Genomic DNA, 24,389 nt, shown 5'->3' with positions numbered 1-24,389 from the left:
AGAGAAACTTGGCCTTGGGCACCAGTGGACATTTCAGCACGACAACAACCCAAAACGCACAGCAAAAGTGGTGAAGAAATGGTTAGCGGACAAAAACGTTAACGTTTTGCAGTGGCCCAGCCAGAGTCCTGACTTCTGTGGAGGGAGCTAAAGATCAGGGTGATGGCAAGGAGACCCTCCAACCTGAAAGAGTTGGAGCTCATCGCTACACATGATTGGGCAAAAATACCAGTGGAGACATGCAAAAAGTTGGTCAGCAATTATAGGAAGCGTTTGATTGCTGTAATCGCCAATAAAGGCTTTTCTATTGATTACTGAGAAGGGTATGAATAATTTTGGACATGCCACTTTTTGTTCAAATATAAATAAAAGCTGAGAAATATTTTTTTTTCCACAATGATGCCTCTTGTACATTGTCTTATTATCTTCTGGGAGACGCTTGTGTCATTTCCAATCAAGAAAAAACTTGCTAGTTGAATAAAAGTAACTTTAAGTCAAAATTTGCCAGGGGTATGAATAATTTCGGGCTTGGCCGTATGTACTGTTTAGGCCCTAAAAAGTAGCATACTTTTTAGTTAGTAGTTTCCTTGAGGTCCAATAACAAGCCCTATGGGGTACAAAAGTGTAGATTGTACCATAAGGGACAGAAATGGACTCCTCCTGTATCCCTATTTCTGACAGTGTATTTTTTGGGTCATGAAATGGACAATCAGAGCCAGTTCACAGACAGCCTGGATAATTCACCTGCTCACTGACACCTGGACACACACTGCATATCTGTACAAGAGGGAGACGATATTTCAGCATATATTTTCTAACTAGGCGGCACGGTGGTGTAGTAGTTAGCGCTGTCGCCTCACAGCAAGAAGGTCCTGGGTTCGAGCCCCGGGGCCGGCGAGGGCATTTCTGTGTGGAGTTTGCATGTTCTCCCCGTGTCCGCGTGGGTTTCCTCCGGGTGCTCCGGTTTCCCCCACAGTCCAAAGACATGCAGGTTAGGTTGACTGGTGACTCTAAATTGACCGTAGGTGTGAATGTGAGTGTGAATGGTTGTCTGTGTCTCTGTGTCAGCCCTGTGATGACCTGGCGACTTGTCCAGGGTGTACCCCGCCTTTCGCCCGTAGTCAGCTGGGATAGGCTCCAGCTTGCCTGCGACCCTGTAGAACAGGATAAAGCGGCTAGAGATAATGAGATGAGATGAGATGAGATTTTCTAACTAAATTACTCCCTCATGTGGAGGTAATAAGAATTAAAAGAGGGAAAATATTCACTCATCTAGAGGACATTTTAACAACTAAAATTATGGCATGTTATCTCCAGCTGTCAGATCGTTTGGCCTGCACTGTCTGTAATTTTCTACTTTCTAGCATCATTACAGTAAATCCACTGAAAATTTCATTTCTGAATGAATATGTGAGAATGATGTAACTGGGGGGGGTGTAAAAAGTATGACATGAAATCAGATCTTGTATGTGAAAACTGCAAGTGTTACTGAGGTAAACTGAGGTAATCTCTCGATGGTATCTGACCTGAGAGAAAAAAAGCATCAAAAATGAAAAAAAAGTTTCTTCTTCCAATCATTTGATCATCTCATCTCATCTCATTATCTCTAGCCGCTTTATCCTGTTCTACAGGGTCGCAGGCAAGCTGGAGCCTATCCCAGCTGACTATGGGCGAAAGGCGGGGTACACCCTGGACAAGTCGCCAGGTCATCACAGGGCTGACACATAGACAACCATTCACACCCACATTCACACCTACGGTCAATTTAGAGTCACCAGTTAACCTAACCTGCATGTCTTTGGACTGTGGGGGAAACCGGAGCACCCGGAGGAAACCCACGCGGACACGGGGAGAACATGCAAAGTCCTTTCACGGTTTTGGTTTGGATTGCCTGTTTCATGCCTTTCCAAGAATTTAAGCATGGATAAAATAACCTGAATATAATCTGTTTTTTATTGTCTCCAGGAAGTGACTTTGCTTCTGAGTAAAATTTACAATCTGTTGGTTGGTTGATTTTATTTAATTCATTTGATCATGCATTAAATAAAATCAACCAACGAACAGATTGTAAATTTTACTCAGAAGCAAAGTCACTTCCTGGAGCCAATTAAAAACAGATTATATTCAGGTTATTTTATCCATGCTTAAATTCTTGGAAGGGCATGAAACAGGCAATCCAAACCAAAACCGTGAAAGCTTTTATAAATGAAAAATCAAAAACAGTCACTGAAACTGATAAAATCTGAATTTCCAAACTAATGAAGTAACTCAAATGTAAGTATGCAAGCCTTTCTCCAGTGTGCATGTAGAAACCTATCAGAACCAACAATAACACATGTTAATCATCTTCTTTTGGCTGCTCCCGATTAGGGGTCGCCACGGCGGATCTTTCGTCTCCATTGCTCCGTCTTCCGCATCCTTCTCTACCACACCTGCCACTTTCATGTCCTCTCTCACCACATCCATGCATCTCCTCTTTGGCCTTCCTCGTTTTCGTTTGCCTGGCAGCTCCATCCTCAACATTCTCCTTCCCACATGCTCTGCATCTCTTCTCAGGATGTGCCCATACCATCTCAGTCTCATCTCTCTTAGCTTCATTCCCAAGCTCTCCACATGTGCTGTCCCTCTGATGTGCTCGTTCCTTATCCTGTCCAACCTTGTCACTCCCATCCTCAACTCCACCACCTCCAACTTTGCCTCCTGTCTCTTCGTTAAGGGTCCGGTCTCCAATCCATACATCCCAGCTGGTCTCACTACTGTCTTATACATCTTACCTTTCACTTTTGCTGGGACTTTCCTATCACAAATGACTCCCGAAATCCTTTTCCAACTGCTCCACCCTGCCTGCACTCTCTTTCTCACCTCACTATCGCAGCCCCCATTTTCCTGCACAGTTGACCCCAGGTACTTAAATTCACCAACTTTCTTTACGTCTACTCCTTGCATCTTCACTACACTCTCATCCCCATTCTCATTGATGCACATGTATTCTGTTTTGCTCCTGTTCACTTTTTGTTCCAATGCATACCTCCATCTCTCCAAACCCAGCTCAACCTCCTTTCTACTTTCACCACATATCACAATATCATCCGCAAACATCATGTTCCATGGCGACTCTTGCCTCACTTCGTCTGTCAAGCTATCCATCACTATGGCAAACAAGAAAGGACTCAAAGCAGATCCTTGATGGAGTCCCATCTTCACCTTGAACCATTCAGTCGTTCCAACTGCACACCTCACTGCTGTTTCACTGTTCTCATACATGTCTTGCACCACTCTGATATACTTCTCATTCACTCCACACTTTCTCATACGATACCATGACTCATCTCTCGGCACTCTATTGTATGCCTTCTCCAGGTCTACAGACACACAATGTAGCTTTCTCTGGCCTTCTCTGTACTTCTCCATTAACATTCTTAAAGCAAAAATTGCATCCTTGGCATAAACCTGTCCTGCTGTTCACAGATTGCTACCTCTCTTCTCAATCTCGCCTCCAATACCCTTTCCCATAGCTTCATGGTGTGGCTCATCAATTACACATGTTAATATTTCTTCTGGCGGCACGGTGGTGTAGTGGTTAGCGCTGTCGCCTCACAACAAGAAGGTCCGGGTTCGAGCCCCATGGTCGGCGAGGGCCTTTCTGTGCGGAGTTTGCATGTTCTCCCCGTGTCCGCGTGGGTTTCCTCCGGGTGCTCCGGTTTCCCCCACAGTCCAAAGACATGCAGGTTAGGTTAACTGGTGACTCTAAATTGACCGTAGGTGTGAATGTGAGTGTGAATGGTTGTCTGTGTCTATGTGTCAGCCCTGTGATGACCTGGCGACTTGTCCAGGGTGTACCCCGCCTTTCGCCCGTAGTCAGCTGGGATAGGCTCCAGCTTGCCTGCGGCCCTGTAGAACACGATAAAGCGGCTACAGATAATGAGATGAGATGGGAATATTTCTTCTGGAACAGGAAATGTTGGTAAATCGTGGTGTCTCATCTCATCTCATTATCTCTAGCCGCTTTATCCTTCTACAGGGTCGCAGGCAAGCTGGAGCCTATCCCAGCTGACTACGGGCGAAAGGCGGGGTACACCCTGGACAAGTCGCCAGGTCATCACAGGGCTGACACATAGACACAGACAACCATTCACACTCACATTCACACCTACGCTCAATTTAGAGTCACCAGTTAACCTAACCTGCATGTCTTTGGACTGTGGGGGAAACCGGAGTACCCGGAGGAAACCCACGCGGACACGGGGAGAACATGCAAACTCCACACAGAAAGGCCCTCGCCGGCCACGGGGCTCGAACCCGGACCTTCTTGCTGTGAGGCGACAGCGCTAACCACTACACCACCGTGCCGCTAAATCGTGGTGTCTGTGTTGTAAAGTCAGTGTGCACACTGCAGTCTGGTGAACCGATCTATAGGTATGATTCACTATGAAGTTTCCCTACTTGAGTGCACTTGACCAGCCTTTGGTTTAATGGCATCGAGTGCACATGGGGAAGTAGCTTCAATGAAAATGAGAAATGGCCCTTTTTTTTTTTTTGCGGGTTAATTGCGCATGCGCGTAGGCAAAGTCCGATAAATTGGTCGTCGTTGCCGCGTGCCAGTGATCTGAAATATGCAGTGAGGTAAAATTTGCTGGATTATTCGTGATAAACCAAATTGGCTGATATTTATAACTATAAGGTCAGTAAGAGGGAAGTCCTTCACGGTGTTATTGAGTGGAAATGTTATTCGACGTGTAGGAAGTGAAGTCATTTTCTGTCGTTAGTCCGTTTTCTTTCTCCGAGTTAAACTGGGCTCCGGGCCGGCCGTGTTTACGCTAATAACATTTATTTACATAAAATATAAAGCAGCGTATTCGGGCATATTATGAATAAACTGTCAAAACTGATGTGTTTAAGTATGTTTGAGTTAAAAATTGAGTTGTTTGTTGGTTGTAACGAGTAGCTTTAGGTAGCAGGCTAATGCTAATTTAACTGTCTTTAGCTAAATTGAGTAGTTCGTGTAATTTATGCTAACAGTGGAGCGTCAGCTAAATATGAGCTAATGTTGCCTAATTAGAATACAAAAAACAGTGCTTATTCGCGCTTTGTATTTAATATTTATTTATTAGATAAGTTTATCAATCTAATCTATCTAAATTTTTATTTATTTGGCCGACAGTGGAAATGTTGACATGAAACTCAGTGATTCAGTGAGTCGATTCTTTCGGGTTGTTGATTTGACTCACGCTGTTCCGGCTGATTCATTAGATTCGGTTCATAGACGACGTGAGATTGATGTAAAATAAATGCACTGCTAATAGAATAGAATCGACTCACTGAATCACTAAGTATGAAAAGTTTCACCAGATTTCCATAAGTGTAAATCTAGATTTTATTTTTACTATTTTTTTTACACATTTCATTATAAAAAGCTTTCCAGTTAATCATTTAATGATGTGTTATTCATTATTTGGATACCTCTCTATTTTAAAGATTGAGAGGAAAACCAGTATTGGTTGCCAGTATAGTGACTATTGTTTAATTTATTCTTAACAGAGTAGTGAGGAATGTCCAGGATGAACCGTGCCTTTTCAACATCACTGGTTAGGCCGCCCCTGCCGTTGAGAAGACCCTCCTCCGGTCCAGGTTTGGTGACCCCGAGCAGCCCGAGCCCTGTAATTAATAACCAGGGCACCTGCTTACCCCAAGAATGGTCTGCGATGACTAGCAGCTCAGATGGTATACTGAAGACCGTAGTGGAATTTAATATAGTGCTCTTTTTGAAGTTCTGTTTAAATATTTAAGAACATCTTAATAATTTCAATTTAGCTCTCGAAGCTGAAAGTAACAGAAACGAGCAAGGGTGGATGCCTGTGAGAGACAACAGTGCTGTGTGTATATGGTCTTTTTTTATATTTATTTATACTAAAAAAATATAAATAATATAATGCATATTATTTTTGAAATGCAAAATGATTGTTTATCTCTAATTTGTGATGAGGCTGTTTGCCTTTCACAGAGAGCTGGACTCATGTCTTCTCCAGTAACAGTGAGCCTGTGTAATTACTGCAGTAAGAAAGGTGGAAACTTATTTTAAGTCTACACATTTCTTTTTGATTGGAAATGCCATTTAAAATAATGTGCTATTATGGAGTGTGTATGTCTGTATCGCTTTGCTGATGTTTGCTCCTAGGTAACCTTAAATGCACACGCTGCAAAAAGACTTGTTATTGCTCGGTAGCTTGTCAGACTGAGGACTGGAAGGCCCATCGCCATATTTGTAAACCAAGTACTACAGAAAATAGTACAAGGTACTTTGGGTTTAGAATATAGTGTTATGATTTTTGTTTTTGTGTGTGATTATATTGTTTTATGTTTTCAATCAGTGATGACCCAAAGGATTCCCCGACCCGACCTTGTGGAGCTAGTGCTTTAGAATCCAAAGTATGATTTCTTTCAATTTCTCATTGTATTGCTACTGTATGTTAAGAATTTAAATATGCACATGAGTTTGTCATTGCATGGGGAGCTTTATAAGGTTTTTTTTTTCCCCTTTGGTTTTGTTTTGTTTTTTTTGGCCAGGTGAACAGTCTCTTTGTTGGACCAAAGAGAGTTTACCTGCGAGATTTACGCAAGAATAACTTTTCCAAAGGAGACGAAGTCCAGGTATGTTTTTTAAATTTAATCTTCTGCATTTCCCTGTGTTTTTTTGAGGCTATGTTTCTGGTAAATTTTGTTTTCAGGCATCTGTGGTGGAAATGAGAACCCCTGAGAAGTTCTTTATCCACATCCAATCAGTGGACATGTCTGAGACCTTAAAGAACATCACTCTAAATCTACAGAAGACCTACAGTGGTTCACCTACGTCTGTGTACCAGCCCGAAATTGAGGAAATCTGTGCTGTGAAATTCTCTTTTGATCAGGTGAATGTTTTCAGTAGTTCATATTAATACAGATAATTATAATTTAATGCTTTAAGTTTCAAAACATTGTCTGGAGATGGATTTCCTTCAAAACCTGCAATGCTACACCGTATAGCTCCCCCACCCCTCAGCTAAATACAGCTGATTTAGAAATGTAGTTGATTCCACATTATTTAAAGTCATATTTTGGTAATGTAGGATATTATTATAACTACGCTATGCCACTTTTTGACTAGTCAGCTACTCTAGGACTGTGTTTGGAGCATGTTAGACCTTATTAGCATGTATAGATGAAAGTCTTCCGGATTTATCCAGATATTTGACAAAACTCTTGAAAATCTCCGGTTTTCCGAATGGAGAAATTTATTTTTCGGATTTTTCGCGTTCCTAGACGCAGCGCAATACTTCACATCGTCCTTGCATGGGCGCAGTCCTTAAATAGCCCAAACATAGTTCGTTGATTAAAGACAGGTGTTCTTTGTTAACGGCACGCGTGCCAGAGCTCATTAGGTGCGCGCGCCCAAGGCATGCCTTCAGGTGCATGAGCTAAGGCGCGCAGGACTGACACCGTTCTGTGCAAGCGCAACACAATCGCACTAGAAAGCATGTTTAAGCTGCCAGTGTAGCTGCAGTCTTTCTAGTTGCGAATTACAAGTATTTCCTCGTGTTAAAAATTCGCCATGTCAAAGCAAGCAAAACTTTCCTCCTTCTTTCGACATGAAGAGAGGTAAGCAATTTATTATATTTTTTTTCCATCAAAGTTGCATTTTGTGGCTTTGAAGTTAAGTTTTAGTGCCGTTTCTAGAACACGTCAGGAAAACGTGGAAGAAACAGTAATAATGGAAGAGCTGGTTTCTAAGGCAGCTGGGCCATAGAAGGTTCACGCTGCATGCTGCACACTACACGCTACACGCGTGTAAAGAAAAGTGGACAAACGTAGCATGACTTGCTCTGGGCCATAGAACGGCGTTCACGTTGCACGCTGCACACTTCACGCGTGAAGCGAGAAATGAACATGCACACTTTTTTCTAGGCGTGAAGATGGAAATTCCAGTCAATGCATGCGGTCACCGCCGCGCCAGCCAATCAGAACGGGTCTAGGGAGATAACTCTATGCTTTCAGGGGAAAACTTCAGAAAAAATATAATTGAATGGTATAATTGAAAAATAGTTCTTCATCGGGATTGTCAAGCAGATTATAGAATGTTCGGTGAAATTCACCACGGGTTTCTCTCAGAAGGAAGTGTTCTCGGCTCCAAATTCTGTTCCTTTTTCTCTTCCTCTGTCTCAGTAAAAGCAGAATGAGGCAATCGTCGTCATCCGAAGAGTCCGTATTGCGGTCAAAGTAGAACAGACGCAACACGTGAACATCCAAGCATGAAGTTTAATGGCCCAGGGTCCGGTTCTTCACGTGATCGTGTAGCATGCAGCGTGAACCTTCTATGGCCCAGCTGCCTAAGCTGCCTAAAACTAGCAATGGTAATTATTTTTTTGTTACATAATGTACTCAGGCTGCCAGTCAGTGTGAGACAACCAACCCCCCCCCCCCCCCCCCCCCCCCAAAAAAAAAAAAAAATCCTAGCTACACCCCTGATTTACATGAGAAATTTGGTATTCATTGGGGTGTTTAAATTTACAGACAATGCGATCGAATGTAAACAATTGGCTTCAACTCGCATAAATATGAATTGGAAATTTTTAGTTCACTTTAGCTTATGCAAATGCACAACTCTACTAAAAGATTGATAAACGAGGCTCAGTGTCCCCAACATTGGAACCTGAAAGCTTTAGAAACTCTAACAGACCTTTACTTTTTAACAGTACTGTTTTGGGATTTTACTGAGTTTACCTTCAACTGTCGTTTTTTTTTTTCAAAGTAATGAACTGTGTAGCCAGGGAAATCACCGCGTTTTCTAAATGCACTCCTGAAAATGACTCATTAACTAGGGGGTTTAAATTTGATGTTTTTGACATGTTAATCATTAGTGTACATGAAAGAAAAATGCTTAAGTTATAACTTGTTTTAGTGAAAATAAGTACTAGAATGCAGGGTTTTGCGTGTTTAAAATTTTTTCGGGGGATGGTGCCCCCCCTCCTCCCCCAATCTTAGTTTGACTTTCAAAAGTTCAGGATTTTTTTTTTTCTTTGCTCCACTTTCATCTCTTAGCATGGATTCTATATAAGGTCCCCCCCCCCCTTCTTGTCTCATTTCAGAATTGGTATCGAGGTGAAATTGAGTCTGTTGATTTGGATAACCACATTGCCAGAGTGCTCTACATAGACTTTGGAAATGAGGAGAGTGTCAGCTTTAACCAGATACACCCGCTGTCAGCAAATATTGACGCTGCACCACCATGTGTAGGGTTTTCTGACACTTTTTATGGTTTCATTGATAGACATCTTTGTTCCAGCTGTTGTAATGGCCAAGTCATTTCATGTTTTATGAACTAAATTTTTGCAGGCTCTGCGGTGTTGTATTGCTGGAGTAACTGCAATCACCAGCAGTTGGACAGGTGAATGCTGTATTGCATTGCGGCAGCAGGTTGCTGGAAAGATCCTGACTTTCACTGTGGTGGATGTCCTGAACAGTAGCACTGTGCTTGCTGTCGATGCGCCTCTGTCGACACCTGGTTAGAGCAAAGGCGTTTTGCATAAGAGAATGGAATGTATAGCAATGTGTTGCCAGTTTAATCTCAAATATAAGCATATGGGTTTAATGGTCAGTCGGCTAATTATGTGGCGTAAAGGGCAGCGTTCGTAATCGGTGTTAATTTGTCCACAGGTAAGAATCTCAGTACTTTCTTAATTGACCAGGGCTATGCGACAAAAGAGAGCACTTCCACAAAGCCAAAGATCAAGCAAGATATCAGTGAGTTGATTGTAAAAGTCCATGTTTTAAGTGGTTGTTTTATTTATTCTTTCAGCGATATTTTTTGTTTGTTTTATGAAGATTCTTTAATGACTGCATCACTTGAAAACTTCAAGCGTTTGTCTGATGGGAAAAATGAAAACACTGAAGCTCAGCCACCAGAGCCCTTGAGTCAAGGAGTGGGAGACACCTTCACAGCTATAGTCACCCATCTTCAGTCCCCTTCAGAGATCATCTGCCAAAAGCTAGAAAATGCCCGTAAGACCTCTATCCAAGTTTAACCAGTTAGAGGTGCTTGAGCCAGTGAGAGCCTTTGAGGAACTACAAAAATAATGCTGGTGTCTGGAGATTAACTTATTAGCGCTCATGTGTAACTGTTATGTACTGGTTGTTCTCATGTTTTTCCTGTATAGGTATTATTCAACAGTTGCAAAAAAATTTGAGAGAACACTGTGCCAAGATTCAAGCCAGTGAGAACTTCCGACCTGCTCCTGGAACTGTCTGCTGTTCCCTTTTCTCAGGTGAGATTAAAGCATCAGACTTGAGTTTGACTGGTTATAATAGACTGTTATTGTGACTTTGGCCTGACTTGGTGTTCAGTAGTGTATATTGTTCATTTACAGAGGACAATCAGTGGTATAGGGCGGAAGTTTTGGCGTATTCCTCTGAGGATCGTGTGTGTGTAGGCTACATAGACTTCGGGAACTCTGAAGAGGTGCAGTTGAATCAGTTGCGTCCTCTCAGTATGGATCTGTTGGCTTTGGCTACTCAGGCAATCCCATGTGCTCTGGCAGGTAAAGCAAAATTTTCAATTATTGGGACTTTCTGGAGGTGCAAACTGTCGGACAGCTTATAGGTCATAGGCAATGGTCCGAGGTGAAACGTAGAATATCAACTTTATTGTCTAGAAGAACGACCCAAAAAGTGAATTCAATTTTCCTAGTGTCTAACTTGCACCCTAAAATTGAATAAAACGGTTAAAATATACTGTTTTGCCCAGTTTCCGAAGGTTTGTTTACGTCTCACTTATGTGCACTTTCACCACCAGGGGACCACCGTCGTGATGCCATTTAAGCCAAACAGACCTGGAGCAGCTGTGTGTTTACTTGTGAACCGAGCACACGTGTACAGACTTTGGTCGTGAGAGGTTGTGTAAAATGTCAAAGATTAGATAAAACTTTATTGATCCCTTTGGGCGGGTTCCCTCAGGAAAATTAAGATTCCGGCAGCATCATTACAGATAAAACAGAGAAAAGAAATAGAGAACTTCTGAATAAATTAAAATAAAGTATTTACATATAAAAAGAATAAGATATGGGGAAGAGAGGAGGGGGGAGGGGCGGCGGCAGGAGAGATACTGCACTTTATATTGCACATTGTCCGGTATTGCTTATTGTTAGGCTAGGCTACTGCTCCTTCCCGTCCTCTGTCCTCCTGTTACTCCTCCTCCCCCCCAGAGAGGAGTTGTACAGTCTGATGGCTTGAGGGACAAAGGAGTATTTGAGTCTGTTCGTCCTGCACTTGGGAAGGAGCATTCTGTCACTGAACAGGCTCCTCTGGTTGCTGATGACGGTGTGCAGAGGGTGACTGGCATCATCCATGATGTTCAATAGTTTGTCCATAGACCTCTTCTCTGCCACCGTCACCAGAGAGTCCAGCTTCATGCCGACCACAGAGCCGGCCCGCCTGATCAGTTTGTCCAGCCTGGATGTGTCCTTGGATGTGCTATACACCACGGTGTAAAACAGGACACTGGCGACCACAGACTGCTAGAACATCCACAGGAGTTTCCTGCAGATGTTAAAGGACCGCAGCCTCCTAAGGAAGTATAGCCTGCTCTGTCCCTTCCTGTATAAGTGTTTGGTGTTGCAAGTCCAGTCCAGCTTGCTGTCCAGCCACAGCCTGAGGTACTTATAGGAATCCACAGCCTCCACCTCGACTCCCTCGATCAGAACTGGTCGTGACCTTGGTCTGGACCTCCCAAAGTCAATGACCAGCTTCTTGGTCTTCAAGGTGTTGAGCTGCAGATGGTTCCTGTTGCACCACACAGCAAAGTCCCTCACCGGGCTCCTACTCCTCCTCTCTGTCGTCACTGATACACCCGACGATGGCTGTGTCATCGGCAAACTTCTGAATGTGACACAGCTCCGAGTTGTAGCAGAAGTCTGTGGTGTACAGGGTGAAGAGAGGAGGGGCCAGCACCATGCCCTGGGGTGTGCTGGTGCCGCTAATCAGTGTCAGACGTGATGTCCTTCAGCCTGACATACTGCGGCCTGTCAGTGAGGTAGCTGGAGATCCAGGTGACCAGGCAGGGGTCCACTCGCATCCTGTTCAGTTTGTCCTGAAGCAATGGGGCTGGATGGTGTTGAAGGCACTCGAAGTCCAAGAAGAGGATCCTCACTGTGCCATTTCCCTTATCCAGATGCAAGTGGGCTCGGTGTAGCAAGTAGAGGATGGTGTCTTCCACACCGACACCTGCCCGGTACGCAAACTGCAGACAGTCCTGGGCATGTTGTACCTGGGGTCTGAGGAGGCTGAGGAAGAGCCGCTCCAGCGTCTTCATCAGATGTGAAGTGAGTGCCACCGGTCGGAAGTTGTTCAGCTCGCTGGGCCGATTCTTTTTGGGAACTGGAACGATACATGATGTCTTCCAGAGGGTGGGCACTCTCCCCAGCTGCAGGCTGAGGTTGAAGATGCGTTGGAGTGGTTCACCCAGTTCAGCAGCGTAGGTCTTCAGTAGTCGGGGACACACCTTGTCTGGGCCTGCTGCTTTCCTGGGGTGAAGCTTCCTCAGTTGACCTCTGACCTGGTCTGCAGTAATGCATGGAGGAGTCTGTGTTGAGGTGGGGGAGGAGGGGGCTGCTGTGATGACTGGAGGGAGGTGTGTTGAGGGAAGGAGAGATGGCTGCAGGGAGGGAGAGGGTGGGGGGGAGGTGGGCTGGTTGAACCGATTTGAAAGTCATTCAACTCATTTGCCCTCTCCACTGTCCCCTCAATGACTCTGGTCTTTGTATTGTGGCCTGTGATGGTTTTCACACCTTCCCAGACCTCCCTCATGCTGTTCTTCAGCTTCTGCTCCACCTTTCTCCTGTAGCTGTCCTTAGCTTCCCTCACGCAGCGTTTTACCTCCTGCTGTGCTGCTTTCATCGCCTCCCTATCCCTGCTCCTGAAGGTGGCCTTCTTCCTGTTGAGGACAGCTTTGACTTCCTGTGTTACCCATGGCTTGTTATTAGGGTAACACCGTACAGTCTTAGCGGGGGAGACCACGTCTGCACAGAAGTTAAGGTAATCTGTCAGACAGTGTGTCAGCCCCTCTACGTCCTCACAGTGTGGGCTAAGCAGCACATCCCAGTCTGTGATGTCATAACAGTCCCTGAGGGCATCTTCCATTTCAGGGGACCACCTCTTGATGGAGCTAGTTGTTGCAGGCTGCCTTTGAACCGGGGGGTGTACTTCGGCTGCAGAAGAACCAGGTTGTTGTCAGACTTCCCTAGTGGGGGGAGGGGTGTGACACTGTATGCATCCCTCACATTAGCATACAGCAAGTCAGTTGTCCTGTTGTTCCTTGTTGGACAATCTACAAACTGGTAAAAAGCAGCCAAAGTAGCATGATTAAATTCCCCAGAAATGATCATAAATGTCTCAGGATGCTGTGTCTGCAGCCTTGCTGTGACAGAGTGAATCCTCTCACATGCAGCGGCTGCGTCTGCTCTCAGAGGGATGTAAACACAGATCACGTGCCTGAACTCCCTCGGCAGATAATATGGCCGCAGGCTAACGGCTAGCAGCTCCAAGTCCGGGCAACAAAAAACTGTCTTTACGGAGATATGTCCCGGGTTACACCAGCGGTTGTTAACATAAAGGATGAGTCCCCCACCTTTGCTTTTCCCACGTGTTAGTGTGTCTGTCGGCTCTCACAGCAGTGAATCCCCGCAGGTCCAGGTTAGCATCCGGGACGAGATGTGTTAGCCATGTCTCCGTAAAGATAAATAAGCTGCTCTCCCGGTAAACCCGCTGGTTGTTCAGAGCGGAAAGCTCGTCGACTTTATTTGGCAGCGAGTTCACATTCCCCATGATAACGGAAGGAATGGATGGTTTGTAGCGCTGCCGGTTGTCCGCTCGCCTAGCCTTTAGCTTAGCTCCAGCTTTGCAGCCCCTGGGTTTCCTCCTTAGCTCGGCCGGGATGGGGTGTCATATCCTGGCTCGTCCCATTTGTTTTCAGGGCCAGCAGCTCCTCTCTCGAATAAGTGAGAACTGGCTTCTGGTTGCATGTTAAAGTTAAATATATCCATGTTGTATAGTAAAACTGTCTTCGTAAGAAGAGCAGAAAAGTGGGAAAAAAAAGGTGGAAAAAGAGGTTTAAAGAGCTAAAAACTACAGAGCTACTGGAGAGGCAGCTGTCTCAAACAGCGCCCATACGTGTTACTTTATGCGATAGCGATTTTGAAGTAGGAACTCTCCAAATTAAATATCGAGAGGTGAAACCATACATGTATGAACCTATGGCCATTGCGAAGCAATCGGTGAATGTGGCTCACTGGTTTGACCGTGCGGCCTCAGAATCGGACAGCGACTTGGCCGACTCTGATCGCGGTGATCCAGGACGTCAACAAGACTCGCGCCCAAACGATTTATCCGGGTAATTATGATAAATTCCTAATTTTGTCGTAATACTAAATAAGAGCCCTTTTGAAGAATAATTTAAATTGCCCTCCCTAGTGGATATAGGTAACGATTACATGACAGTGCGCCGGTAGGCCACATTACCCTGCCATCCGCGGCATTATACTATTTATAGCCTACTCTAAGCGAGGAAATATCCCTTTGTCTCATTTCCACAATGATTTGTACAGGATCCCTCAGGATTCTAGACTTGTCAATTGCAAGCAAAAGTAAAAATGTTTGCCTCCAATCTTCTCCTTTTTGCTTGTGTTGCTGCTCCGTTTCTTCTTTGACTGCTTGATTTTGTTTCACGCACACAATCCACACTCTGCTCTTCTGGAAAAAGCCAACCCTCTGGCTTCACGTGCACAATCCACTGTCTCTGCTTCATCTCCTCTTTTGGAAAAAGCCAACCCTCTCGCTCCGCCTCTTCTCTTCTCCTTTTTTGGAAAAAGCCAATCCACTCTCTCTGCCTCTTCTCCTCTCTCGGAAAAAGGTAAAAACTTCTTTCTGAACCGGTCCCGTTGTTACAGTTCACTGCACAACAATAAGGCATGGGGTTTTTCTTTGGAAATTCCTGAATACACATCTGCACTCAAGCCGAACGGCAACGTAAGTAAACGGAAGTGGACTCAACTCAAGCAGTTTGTTTGGCTTAAATGACGTCATGTGCCCAGTGGTCACGAAAATAGCCGAACAGAAATTCACCACGATCCGCGCTAACTTTTTATTTTAATTATTACTTCTTAACAGTACTTCTTGGGACCAGAAGAAAATTACAGAGGGTTTTTTAACAAAGTTTAAAATGTACATAAAATTAAAACCGTTGCCTATAAGCTTTATGAAGTGTAAAAGCAGTGTTTTTATAATCATTAGCAGTACAGAATGTCTCAGATTTCCAGAGTTGTAATCTGATTATCATATTGTAAATGGGCAAATAGATAAGTTTAAAAAAAAAAAACTCAAGTAGATGCTGGGGTTTTTTTTTTTTTTTTTTTTTTTTTAATTTTCTCCTTTTGTTTCCAGATATTAAGCCCACTTCAGATGTGTGGTCTGAGGAGACTGTGGTAATGCTGAAACAGTTGGTCTGTAACCGCTTCATCCGTGTGGAGATTCTTGGGGAGCAAGATGGAACAGCTTTGGTCTCGATGGTTGATGAGTACAGTGATCCTCAGACTAATGTAGCTGAGCTACTGGTTGCTACAGGTCATGCTGCTGTAGGAAATATGGAAAGGAAAAAAGAGGAAGAAGTTGAAAGCCCTAGTAAGTCTAAAGAGTATACAGTCAAACCTCGGGTCACGAACAAATCAGGCTACAAACACCATTTCCCAACAAATTTGGCTTCGATTCGCAAACGATGCTTCGATGCACGAACGCACAAACTGGCGGGCTTCCGCACCACGTGAGGCGTGCGGCAGCATCATTTGTAATCAAGACGCCGTGCTGTGACATTGTTCGTCATTGCGTTGTGTTGATGCAATGTGTGCCAGCAACTATCAACCACAAAGGTAAAGTGTACTGTAAAATTGTTTTTTAGTATTACTGTATTCTATAATTAAGGTTATCTTTAATTCCTTTCTGTTTTTTTTTTTTTTTTTTCCCGCACATAAACCCATAAGTTACAAAAAAAAAACTGTTTCTGGGGCTGGTGAACGGATTAATTGGATTTGTCAATTTCAATGGGAAAAATTAATTCTGTTCGCGAACGGAGTCAAAGAACGAATTAAGTTCGTAACCCGAGGTACCGCTGTATTTCGGTTTCCTGTCTTAAAGGTAGATCGCATTTCTGAACATGGACAATAATCTGTGATCTAGAGTATCTAGTGTATTGATTATTTTATATTTTTTGGCACAATATACTGTTACACCAGACCTTAGTTTGTACATCGTGAGAAGTTGTTTCTGTCTTATGAAGGTTTTTTTGTTTTTCTTTTTCTCTCTTTTAGTCTTTCAATTTGAGCAATGTTTATTCATTTCTGTCAAAACCTGCCTTCTCTCTCAGATAGCCCCTGCTTGCACTCACTGCTTTTGTGTGTTCACAAATTTTCTACTCACAGATTTTGGTGAAACAACTCTATCAAAATTCTACCAATAGAATTCAAGGTATTATGATCAGTGAAATTGTCACTGCCTCCTTGGGTGTGTTCACTTACTTATGCATGAGTCACTGTTCAGCCGGGTTCAGCGCGATGGGAAGCCAGTGTGCTTTGGGGCTACTATATGTAGCTGTTTATTGTGTCTTTTTAAAAAAAAAAAAGTGTTTACCAGCATCTGTTTCACTCAAAGTCCAACAAGAAAACAAGTGAAGTACGTTACTGGTAATAAGGCCCTGGATGGCAGGAGTGGATGAACCTTTTTAAACCGTAAAGCGAATGCACCCAAGGAAGCAGTGACTTTCACTGGGCAGTGTCATACCTCGTGTTCTGTTGGTTGGTGACTGTTGATGGGGTCGTATCACCAAAATCTGTGAGAAGATTCACAAGTGAACAGATGCAGTCTGACTGCGAGTGGGGTCTATTTGAGACCAAGGACAGGCTTTGAGGGTAAACGTTGCAAAGTCGCAACACGAATAAATGCTGCTTTCAAACTTGGAGAGGGGGACCCACCTTTAAAGGTTTTAAACTTTTTTTAAAGTGTATTGATGTGAACAAACTTATTTAATGTATTTATTTATTTGATTGTTGGTTTTGAATATGTCAAGTTAAATTTATTACCTGTATTTGCCATGAAATAGCCACAGCTGCTTAACTGGCAATAAACGAAAACAAACATAGAGAGGGGGAAAACCTCCATACTCTTGCTCCCAAATTAATTATCTGCATGCACTAACTTCTTGGAGGGAACAAGGCTATTAACTAATAAATTGCCTAAATATTTTGCAGCTTAAAATCTGATCCTAGAGTTCACCAACTTAAATGCATTATTGGTATGTCCGTGTTCCAACAGTTGCTTTGTGGTTAGTCAGGCCAGGGTTTCAGACAATTTTGTAGTCTGAAAACATGTTTCAAACTCTAATTAGGTTTGGAATGTGAGTAGTTGACTAAACAAGGCTACCTAGTGCATATTTAAATTTTCTTCCTGTTAAATATAAATTGCTTAAGCATATTTTTGTACCGTTTTTAGTAGTTTATTTTAAAAATTGTGGTATTGTGTATATGGGCGGCACGGTGGTGTAGTGGTTAGCACTGTCGCCTCACAGCAAGAAAGTCCTGAGTTCAAGCCCTGTGGCCGGCGAGGGTCTTTCTGTGTGGAGTTTGCATGTTCTCCCCGTGTCTGTGTGGGTTTCCTCTGGGTGCTCCAGTTTCCCCCACAGTCCAAAGACATGCAGGTTAGGCTAATTGGTGGCTCTAAATTGAGTGTAGGTGTGAATGGTTGGTTGTCTGTGTTATCCCTGCGATAACCTGTCGACTTGTCCAGGGTGTACCCCGCCTCTCACCCATAGTCAGCTGGGATAGGCTCCAGGTTGCTTGCGACCCTGTAGAACAGGATAAGCGGCTACAAATAATGGATGGGTGGTGGTATCGTGCTTAAAAAGAAACTGAGCAATATTTAACATTTTTTAAAGTAAATTGTAATAGTCACGATGAAGGGTATGCAGTTACGATGTATAAAAGAATTGGCACTTGTCTACTGCATTGTGATGTTGCACTGCTACACTTTTTTTTTTTTTTCCTCTCTTCTGACATGGTCCTGTAGACAAATTGAAGTGGTCCTGTGCAGAACTTCCCGTTGATGGCCAGAAGGTGGTGCTAGTGGTCAGTGTACTGGAAAATCCAGGCCAATTCTATTGCTATAATTACAGCGCAGAAGGTATGGTTCTTTCCGTCTGCAAGTGTGTTTAGAAAAGCAGTGTTGGTGTGTTGTCTGTCTTATTGGTATTCTTATTTGTGTGTTTGACAGGCATGCAGACCCTGGCAGAGTTGTCCGCTGCTCTGATGAAGCACTGTGAGGCTGACGGGACTCCTTTCAACCCTGCTGTTGGAGACCCCTGTTGTGCACTCTACAGTGGTCAGACATGTCTCTATTCATGATTAATACAATGCCTGGACTTTGTCCCTGGAAAGGAAAATAGTGTTGTGTGGTGTTTGTTTGGCTTGCAAAAGTTCCATGAGGAAATGTTAGTTTTAACTCCTTTTGCTCCTTTTCTGTGTGTTCACCAGATGGGAGCTGGTACAGGGGCATTGTGCAGAGTCTTGAGGGAGATGGAAATGCAAATGTGTACTTTGTAGATTATGGGAACATGTGTAAAGTACATGCAGCCCATCTAAGAGCCATCAAGCCTAGCCTCCTCAAACACCCTTTCCAGGCCATATGTTGTTGGCTTGCAGGTATATCTTGTGTAAAGTGCATTTGCATGGTTAAGCATGTATCTGGCACATCTGTTGTACCAGCACAAGTAGTTGGGTGTTGCATGGCATCATGTGTTGGTTGTGAAATAATGTTCTGCCTAACCCCATTTCCTGTAGGGCTTGAGCCTGTAGGAGGGGAGTGGAGTAAGGAAGCAGTGCAGAAGTTCCAGACTCTGTGTGTGGGGAAGCAGCTGAGTGGCAGAGTGTTATCGGTCACTGAGAAGGGTTATGGAGTGGAGCTGGAGTGGAGTGGCTGCAACGTTGCTGCTGTACTCATTGCAGAACAGCTCGCCAAACCTTCAGGACAGGAGAGCAAGCCTGATTCACAAGCAGCTATGTTCATTGAACCAGCAGAAGCATCTCCTGCACCGGTGCCTGCTGAGAATCACTCGCGCACTGAGCAGCCAGCTACAAGTCCTGGACAGAAACCTGCCGCATCGCAGTCCAGTACATCAAGTAAATGGACGTTATGCTCTGTCTGTTATCTGAATTTCTTCAGACAAATTTAAAAAAATCAGCAGCAGCTGTAGTTCTTTCCTTTCTGTCTGAACATTATTCTTACATAGTGTTTAAAATTTTTGATTATGGATTGGTTGTAATTGAGTCCTTCTACATAGCTGCTTCATTTCCTCTGGACTGGAAGACAGTGGAGTTGCCTTCCAGTGAGACTTTCCAGCCTCAAATAGCAGCAGTGACCAGCCCAAGTCTCTTCTATGTGATGAATCCTAGAGAGGGTGTGAGCTTTTCACTAACTTTTTTTTTTTTTTTTTAATTTAATTTAATTAATAATTGGTTGTATCTGCATTAAAAGTTTGGGATTGAACAATCGGACACTTTTTTTTTTTTTTTTTTTTTTTTTTTTTTGCTTTTATCTCAGAAAAAAATCACATACTTGGGCTTTATATTGAGTGGAATTTGTCAAAACAGCCTAAAGTTGGTCTGGGTTTGTGCTCAGGATGCACTGTTTAACTGTGCAGAAATTATCATCATGGAAATAACAGTTCTGATTGTTTTTAATCTAGGTTTATTGTGCTTTTAAATGCTTGTTGACTATTTTTTATTACATGTGCATAATACAGTGAACATCGAGAAGCTGCAGTGTGTTATGACGGATGTGATGAAGTATTGTAACAAGCAGACCCTGCCCAACCAGAGCATGCCTTTACCTGGAGCAGCCTGCTGTGCTCAGTTCTCAGGTCACTCACACCTGATACTTCAGCCTTTACATTAAACATAATCAGGCCAAAAAGAACCTGCTAACACTTGCAATACGTATTATACACTGTACAAGTGTACCCAGTTGCTTTAGCGATTGCATTTAAAGTCTATTAAAAAGTTTCTACTAAGCACTGAAGTAGTAATTTTTTTTTTTAAGACCAGTCTTTTGTGTAATAAGATTTACTATTAAAACACCAGGGGACACTCAGGAAAGACTCTACTGTAAAACTACAGTGGTGGAATTCTGGTTAAAGCCAGTAATTCCATGTTTGTCCTAAAATAATTACACACATTTTTTTTTTTTTGTGTGCGTGCCTTTGCTTTTAAATTGGTGTGGAAGGAAAAATTCGGGCAAGAATTCTATTGTAGTGCTAAATCTTGAGGCCACGGTCAAAAAAATATTTTAATTAGCTTTGAATTTATTCTTTAGGTAGGTCAAAAAATGCTGATCTAAACTATATCCTTAAATATTGTCTTATTCAGGTGACAAAAATTGGTACAGAGCTGTTGTATTGCAAGCTACAAGCACATGCGCAAATGTGGTTTATGCAGACTATGGGAACATGGAGAGGGTTCCTGTCTCCAGCCTCCTGCCCATCCCAAAAGCACTTCTGCAGCACCCGTTTCAAATAGTTAGGTGTGCTCTTTCAGGTAGGAAAGTCTGTCTTTTTATTATAAATTGGGGCACACACTTGTTGCAATCTGTAATGCTGTGAAAGCAGCATTGCAAGTTACTCAACCTTTTTTTTTTTTTTTTTTTAATTATATTTTTTCTTTTCCTCCCCCAGGTAAAGAACACTTCCCAATTCTGTGGCCTCCTGAGGTTTTGGAGCTTTTTAATGAACAGCTGAGTGGCAAAGTACTGGCCTCTGTAGATCATTTTGATGGCACCTTTAACCTGCTAAATGTGACTGAGCACTCAGCCCAAGGAGGCAGCAACATCAACTCTGTTGTTTTAGAGGCACTAAAGAAAGCTTCTGGCAAGTCCAGCACAAAAACAGCAACCCAAGACACACAGGTGCAGGGACATGAGCAGACACAGGCTGCTAGCACGTCCTCTGCCTCAGCTCATAATTTATCTGCAGACACTGTGAAGCCAAAACCTCAGAATCACAAAAAAGGTACGTGTCTTGAAGTTGCACTGATTTTGTGAAGAATATTTAATTTAGTGAATCCATTTTCTTTGGCCTTCCCTTCACACACTACACATCATAGTGCATCAGGTCAATATATTGAGTGACTTGTTTCATTGAAAATTCACCAACAGCTCCTGATTCTAGCTGGGTATCATGAATTGTGTAGTTCAAGAGTTTCTCAACTAGGTTAACAGTAAAAATTCTTCTACAAGGGTAAATCTGCTATCACCTGTAGTCTAATGAGCTTCTCACCATATCGGAGAATAAATACCTAACCTGTTCAGGAAGGGGAAAAGCGATCACCTTCTTCTAAATCCATTTTCCTGATTCTGTAATCCCTTTCCACACGGTTTAGTTTTACTCTTGTGCGCTTGCGTTTTCTTGCCGCTGATTAGTTGCTAGCGCTAGTCAGTAGATCCCTTGCACGTGACATCATGCCTCGTGATAATTTTTGCTGGAGGACAACCAGACACTGTCTTTCCTGTAAGTGAGGCTTAATCTGTCTTAAATATGGTTCATTTTTGCGCTGTTTTTGGTTGTTCAATCATTCAAATAGAGAAGAAGATAAAAGGTATTACTGTCTCCCTGGAACTTGGCCTTGAACTTCTGATTGTGGCTTAGGAGCTTGACTTGGGCATTTCTTTTGAAAGGAAATATCTCCTGATCCAGGAGTAGGATACTTTTTTTTTCTCCCCCCCACTGCAGTAGGAAGAAACCTGTTTGTTTTTTTAAATCTGTAACTGCCAGTGAATCCCTTTTTCACTCCAACTTCAAGAGCCCACAACAAGGCCTGCCGTACAGTCAGTGTGCAACCACAATCTTGCCATTTTCTTCATTGGCGGCCCACGGAGTTAAAGGTTTTTCAGCCATTCTTTGCGAGTGGTTAACCTGGAATAGAATATAGGTTGTATTCAGTCACATGACTTTTGCTTGCGCGTTTACTTCCTGTGAATGAATTGGTGGTCAGACAAACAGATTTGGCCGCCAGCATGTAAAGGGCTAGTGCAACCATCTCTGAATATTTTTGTAGTTTAGAGGCCAATGTACAGTCAAAATATCTTTGGAAAGTTGCTCTTTGTGATGAGAGAGATCCTTGCATGCTAACAAGGAAGGATTTTTCCGATTTTTCAAAATTATCCATCCGTTGAGTTCCCTGACATGTCAAACTACCTGGCACTGAAGACATTGTTCTATGCAGACAAACGCTTGAAGAGCATGGAGGCGTGCAACTTTTATATGTGGCTTGGTTAAAGATTTGGGGATCAAGACACAAGATAAATCCTGTATCATTTATGCCCGGGTAAAGAAGCATTTTTGGGCTTTTTGTGCGCGTCTTTGCGGTGGTTGCTAGGATGCTACAAGTTTTAGTATCGGGTGTTAAACCATAGCCACTCAATTCTCAGTCCTCTCTTCTCTTCCAACAAATGATAAAGGTGTGGGGTTTTTTTTTTTGTTTAATTCAATTCAAGCAGAGAAAATGTAATGATAAGGTACATTTCCAACATCTCTGTAGGTAATGCTAGACCACAACCCTACATTGTCACTCCAATTCTTTCGAGGAATTTTGTATGGATCATAACCACTAAGACTCTTAATTTCCACATATCTATCCTTTGCTCCTTTCTGACTAAGGTTCTCCAAGTCATTTGGTAGAGAAGGTTTATTTTAAATTTTATTTATATAATTTTAAGCTGTAATTTTCTTCGAACTACAGATGTCCGACATCAATATCGCTTGTCTTCAGTATGTAAACAAAGTTCACTTGTCTCCCAGGACAATGGTAGCAAAGGTTACTAACGTAAATGTGACATCAGTTGCAAGGGGTCCATTACTGTAGATTCTGACTTCTTTCATGGTGGTGTTTGACACTATTCTGCAGATGAAGTGGCTATCTAATACCCTGAGTGGAGACTGATCTGCTTGATCAAACTGCGGTGATTTTAAGCAATGGATTTTCTTAAATTAGTAATGAAAATATGCATTTTAAAGCTGAGATTACTGATAAAATGACTGTCTACTATAGTTGTCTGAAACAATTTCTTGAGTGTGCAAGTGCTGTTCTACTTGTCTCCTGAACTTTACTCCAAAGCTGCTGTTTAGCTAGACAACATTATCATCTCACAGAAGTACAATTACGGATTGGGGTTTTGTGGGTGTGGTGTTCCCCCAGAAAAAAAGACAACAATGACCAGCATGGAAAAGGAGGATCCACAGGCCCTTCCACATTCAAAGGTTACTGATAGCGGTGGGTATCGGTCACGACTCAGACGTGGTAGACTGTTGGTTTGGGATGTTTCAGTGAAAGTGATTTTGGTTTCTTCTGCATCTCATAATGTTGCTTAATTTGCGGTCTTTATGCTCTTATTTCAGCATCTCCCACTTCATGCTGTTGTGTGTCCCTTGAGCAGAAGGTAAAAACTGTTTCCTTTTTGATATGTTCATTTTTACCATCTTACTACTTAAAAAAAAAAAATGCCATCTAAACCTTTTTCCCCCTCCCCCCCTTTTTTTTTTAACCCAGATTGCCCATATTGAAGAGTTGCTCCTTCTGCTTGTTGAGCAAATGGGTGGAAGACGAAAGTAATGAGATTGTTCCAGTGTTGAAACTGTTCTAAACAATTTGAGCCATAAATAGTTTGTTTAAAATTGCATAGTTCCTTATACTGTATCTTTTCTACAGTAGATTATTTCTACAGGGGTATGCTTTACATTACAAATGTAAACTGATCAGGAAGACGCAGTATATCAGAGCCTTTATTTTGTGTTTTTCTAAAAGCAATTAGCAAAAGATTGAGTAGTGCAGATTCATTCAGTGACTGTCTTTGGTCGCACTTCAGATTGTGTGGTGTTTCATTTATCTCGTTCATTTTTTTTTTTTTAACACATTGTTTTTGCCCAGTTATAAGCATTCTTATTTCTAAAACTTGTTCAAGGCTTGATGTGTTTTTAGTTAGTTTTAATAAAGTTGTTTGCATTATGGTTTTTGCATCTCTCCATGAAGATTTACAATGCTGAGATTTTAATATAATTTAATATTTTATAAAGTGATGGGACAGTTTTGTGGAGGCTATAGTTGTACAGTAGGTTATTCCAACACTGGCTCTTGTTATATCTGCACAGATGCAACCTGTCAGATCTCTTTTAACAAGTTTTTGTTTGTGAAGGAACTCTAGAGCAAGTTCAGTAGTTAGAAATGATCCATGTGTCTCAAAGATTGCTGTGGAAAAGACCAGTAAATCACATCGAGGGT

The 24,389-nt window shown here is 42.7% G+C and overlaps 1 protein-coding gene across 1 annotated transcript; it reads left to right on the top strand.

The window, feature by feature from the left end:
* The first annotated feature begins 5,549 nt into the window (after window positions 1-5,549).
* On the top strand, window positions 5,550-23,736 carry tdrd1 (tudor domain containing 1). The gene is made up of 25 exons (XM_060938999.1): window positions 5,550-5,721; window positions 5,812-5,873; window positions 6,002-6,062; window positions 6,176-6,293; window positions 6,369-6,426; window positions 6,565-6,648; window positions 6,726-6,905; window positions 9,120-9,263; window positions 9,367-9,535; window positions 9,688-9,774; window positions 9,856-10,032; window positions 10,188-10,295; window positions 10,398-10,568; window positions 15,463-15,699; window positions 18,121-18,246; window positions 18,337-18,444; window positions 18,597-18,764; window positions 18,903-19,241; window positions 19,403-19,519; window positions 19,865-19,981; window positions 20,487-20,654; window positions 20,792-21,124; window positions 23,310-23,384; window positions 23,510-23,550; window positions 23,661-23,736. Exons 1-25 carry the CDS (start codon window positions 5,550-5,552, stop codon window positions 23,721-23,723), a joined length of 3,483 nt encoding a protein of 1,160 aa, XP_060794982.1. The 3' UTR covers window positions 23,724-23,736.
* Window positions 23,737-24,389: the final 653 nt, after the last annotated feature.

The sequence above is a fragment of the Neoarius graeffei genome, chromosome 14 (genome assembly GCF_027579695.1).
Source record: "Neoarius graeffei isolate fNeoGra1 chromosome 14, fNeoGra1.pri, whole genome shotgun sequence".
In the NCBI taxonomy this organism is placed as follows: domain Eukaryota; kingdom Metazoa; phylum Chordata; class Actinopteri; order Siluriformes; family Ariidae; genus Neoarius; species Neoarius graeffei.
Note: the sequence above shows the minus strand (reverse complement) of the source record. Positions and strands in the feature narration are given on the sequence as shown.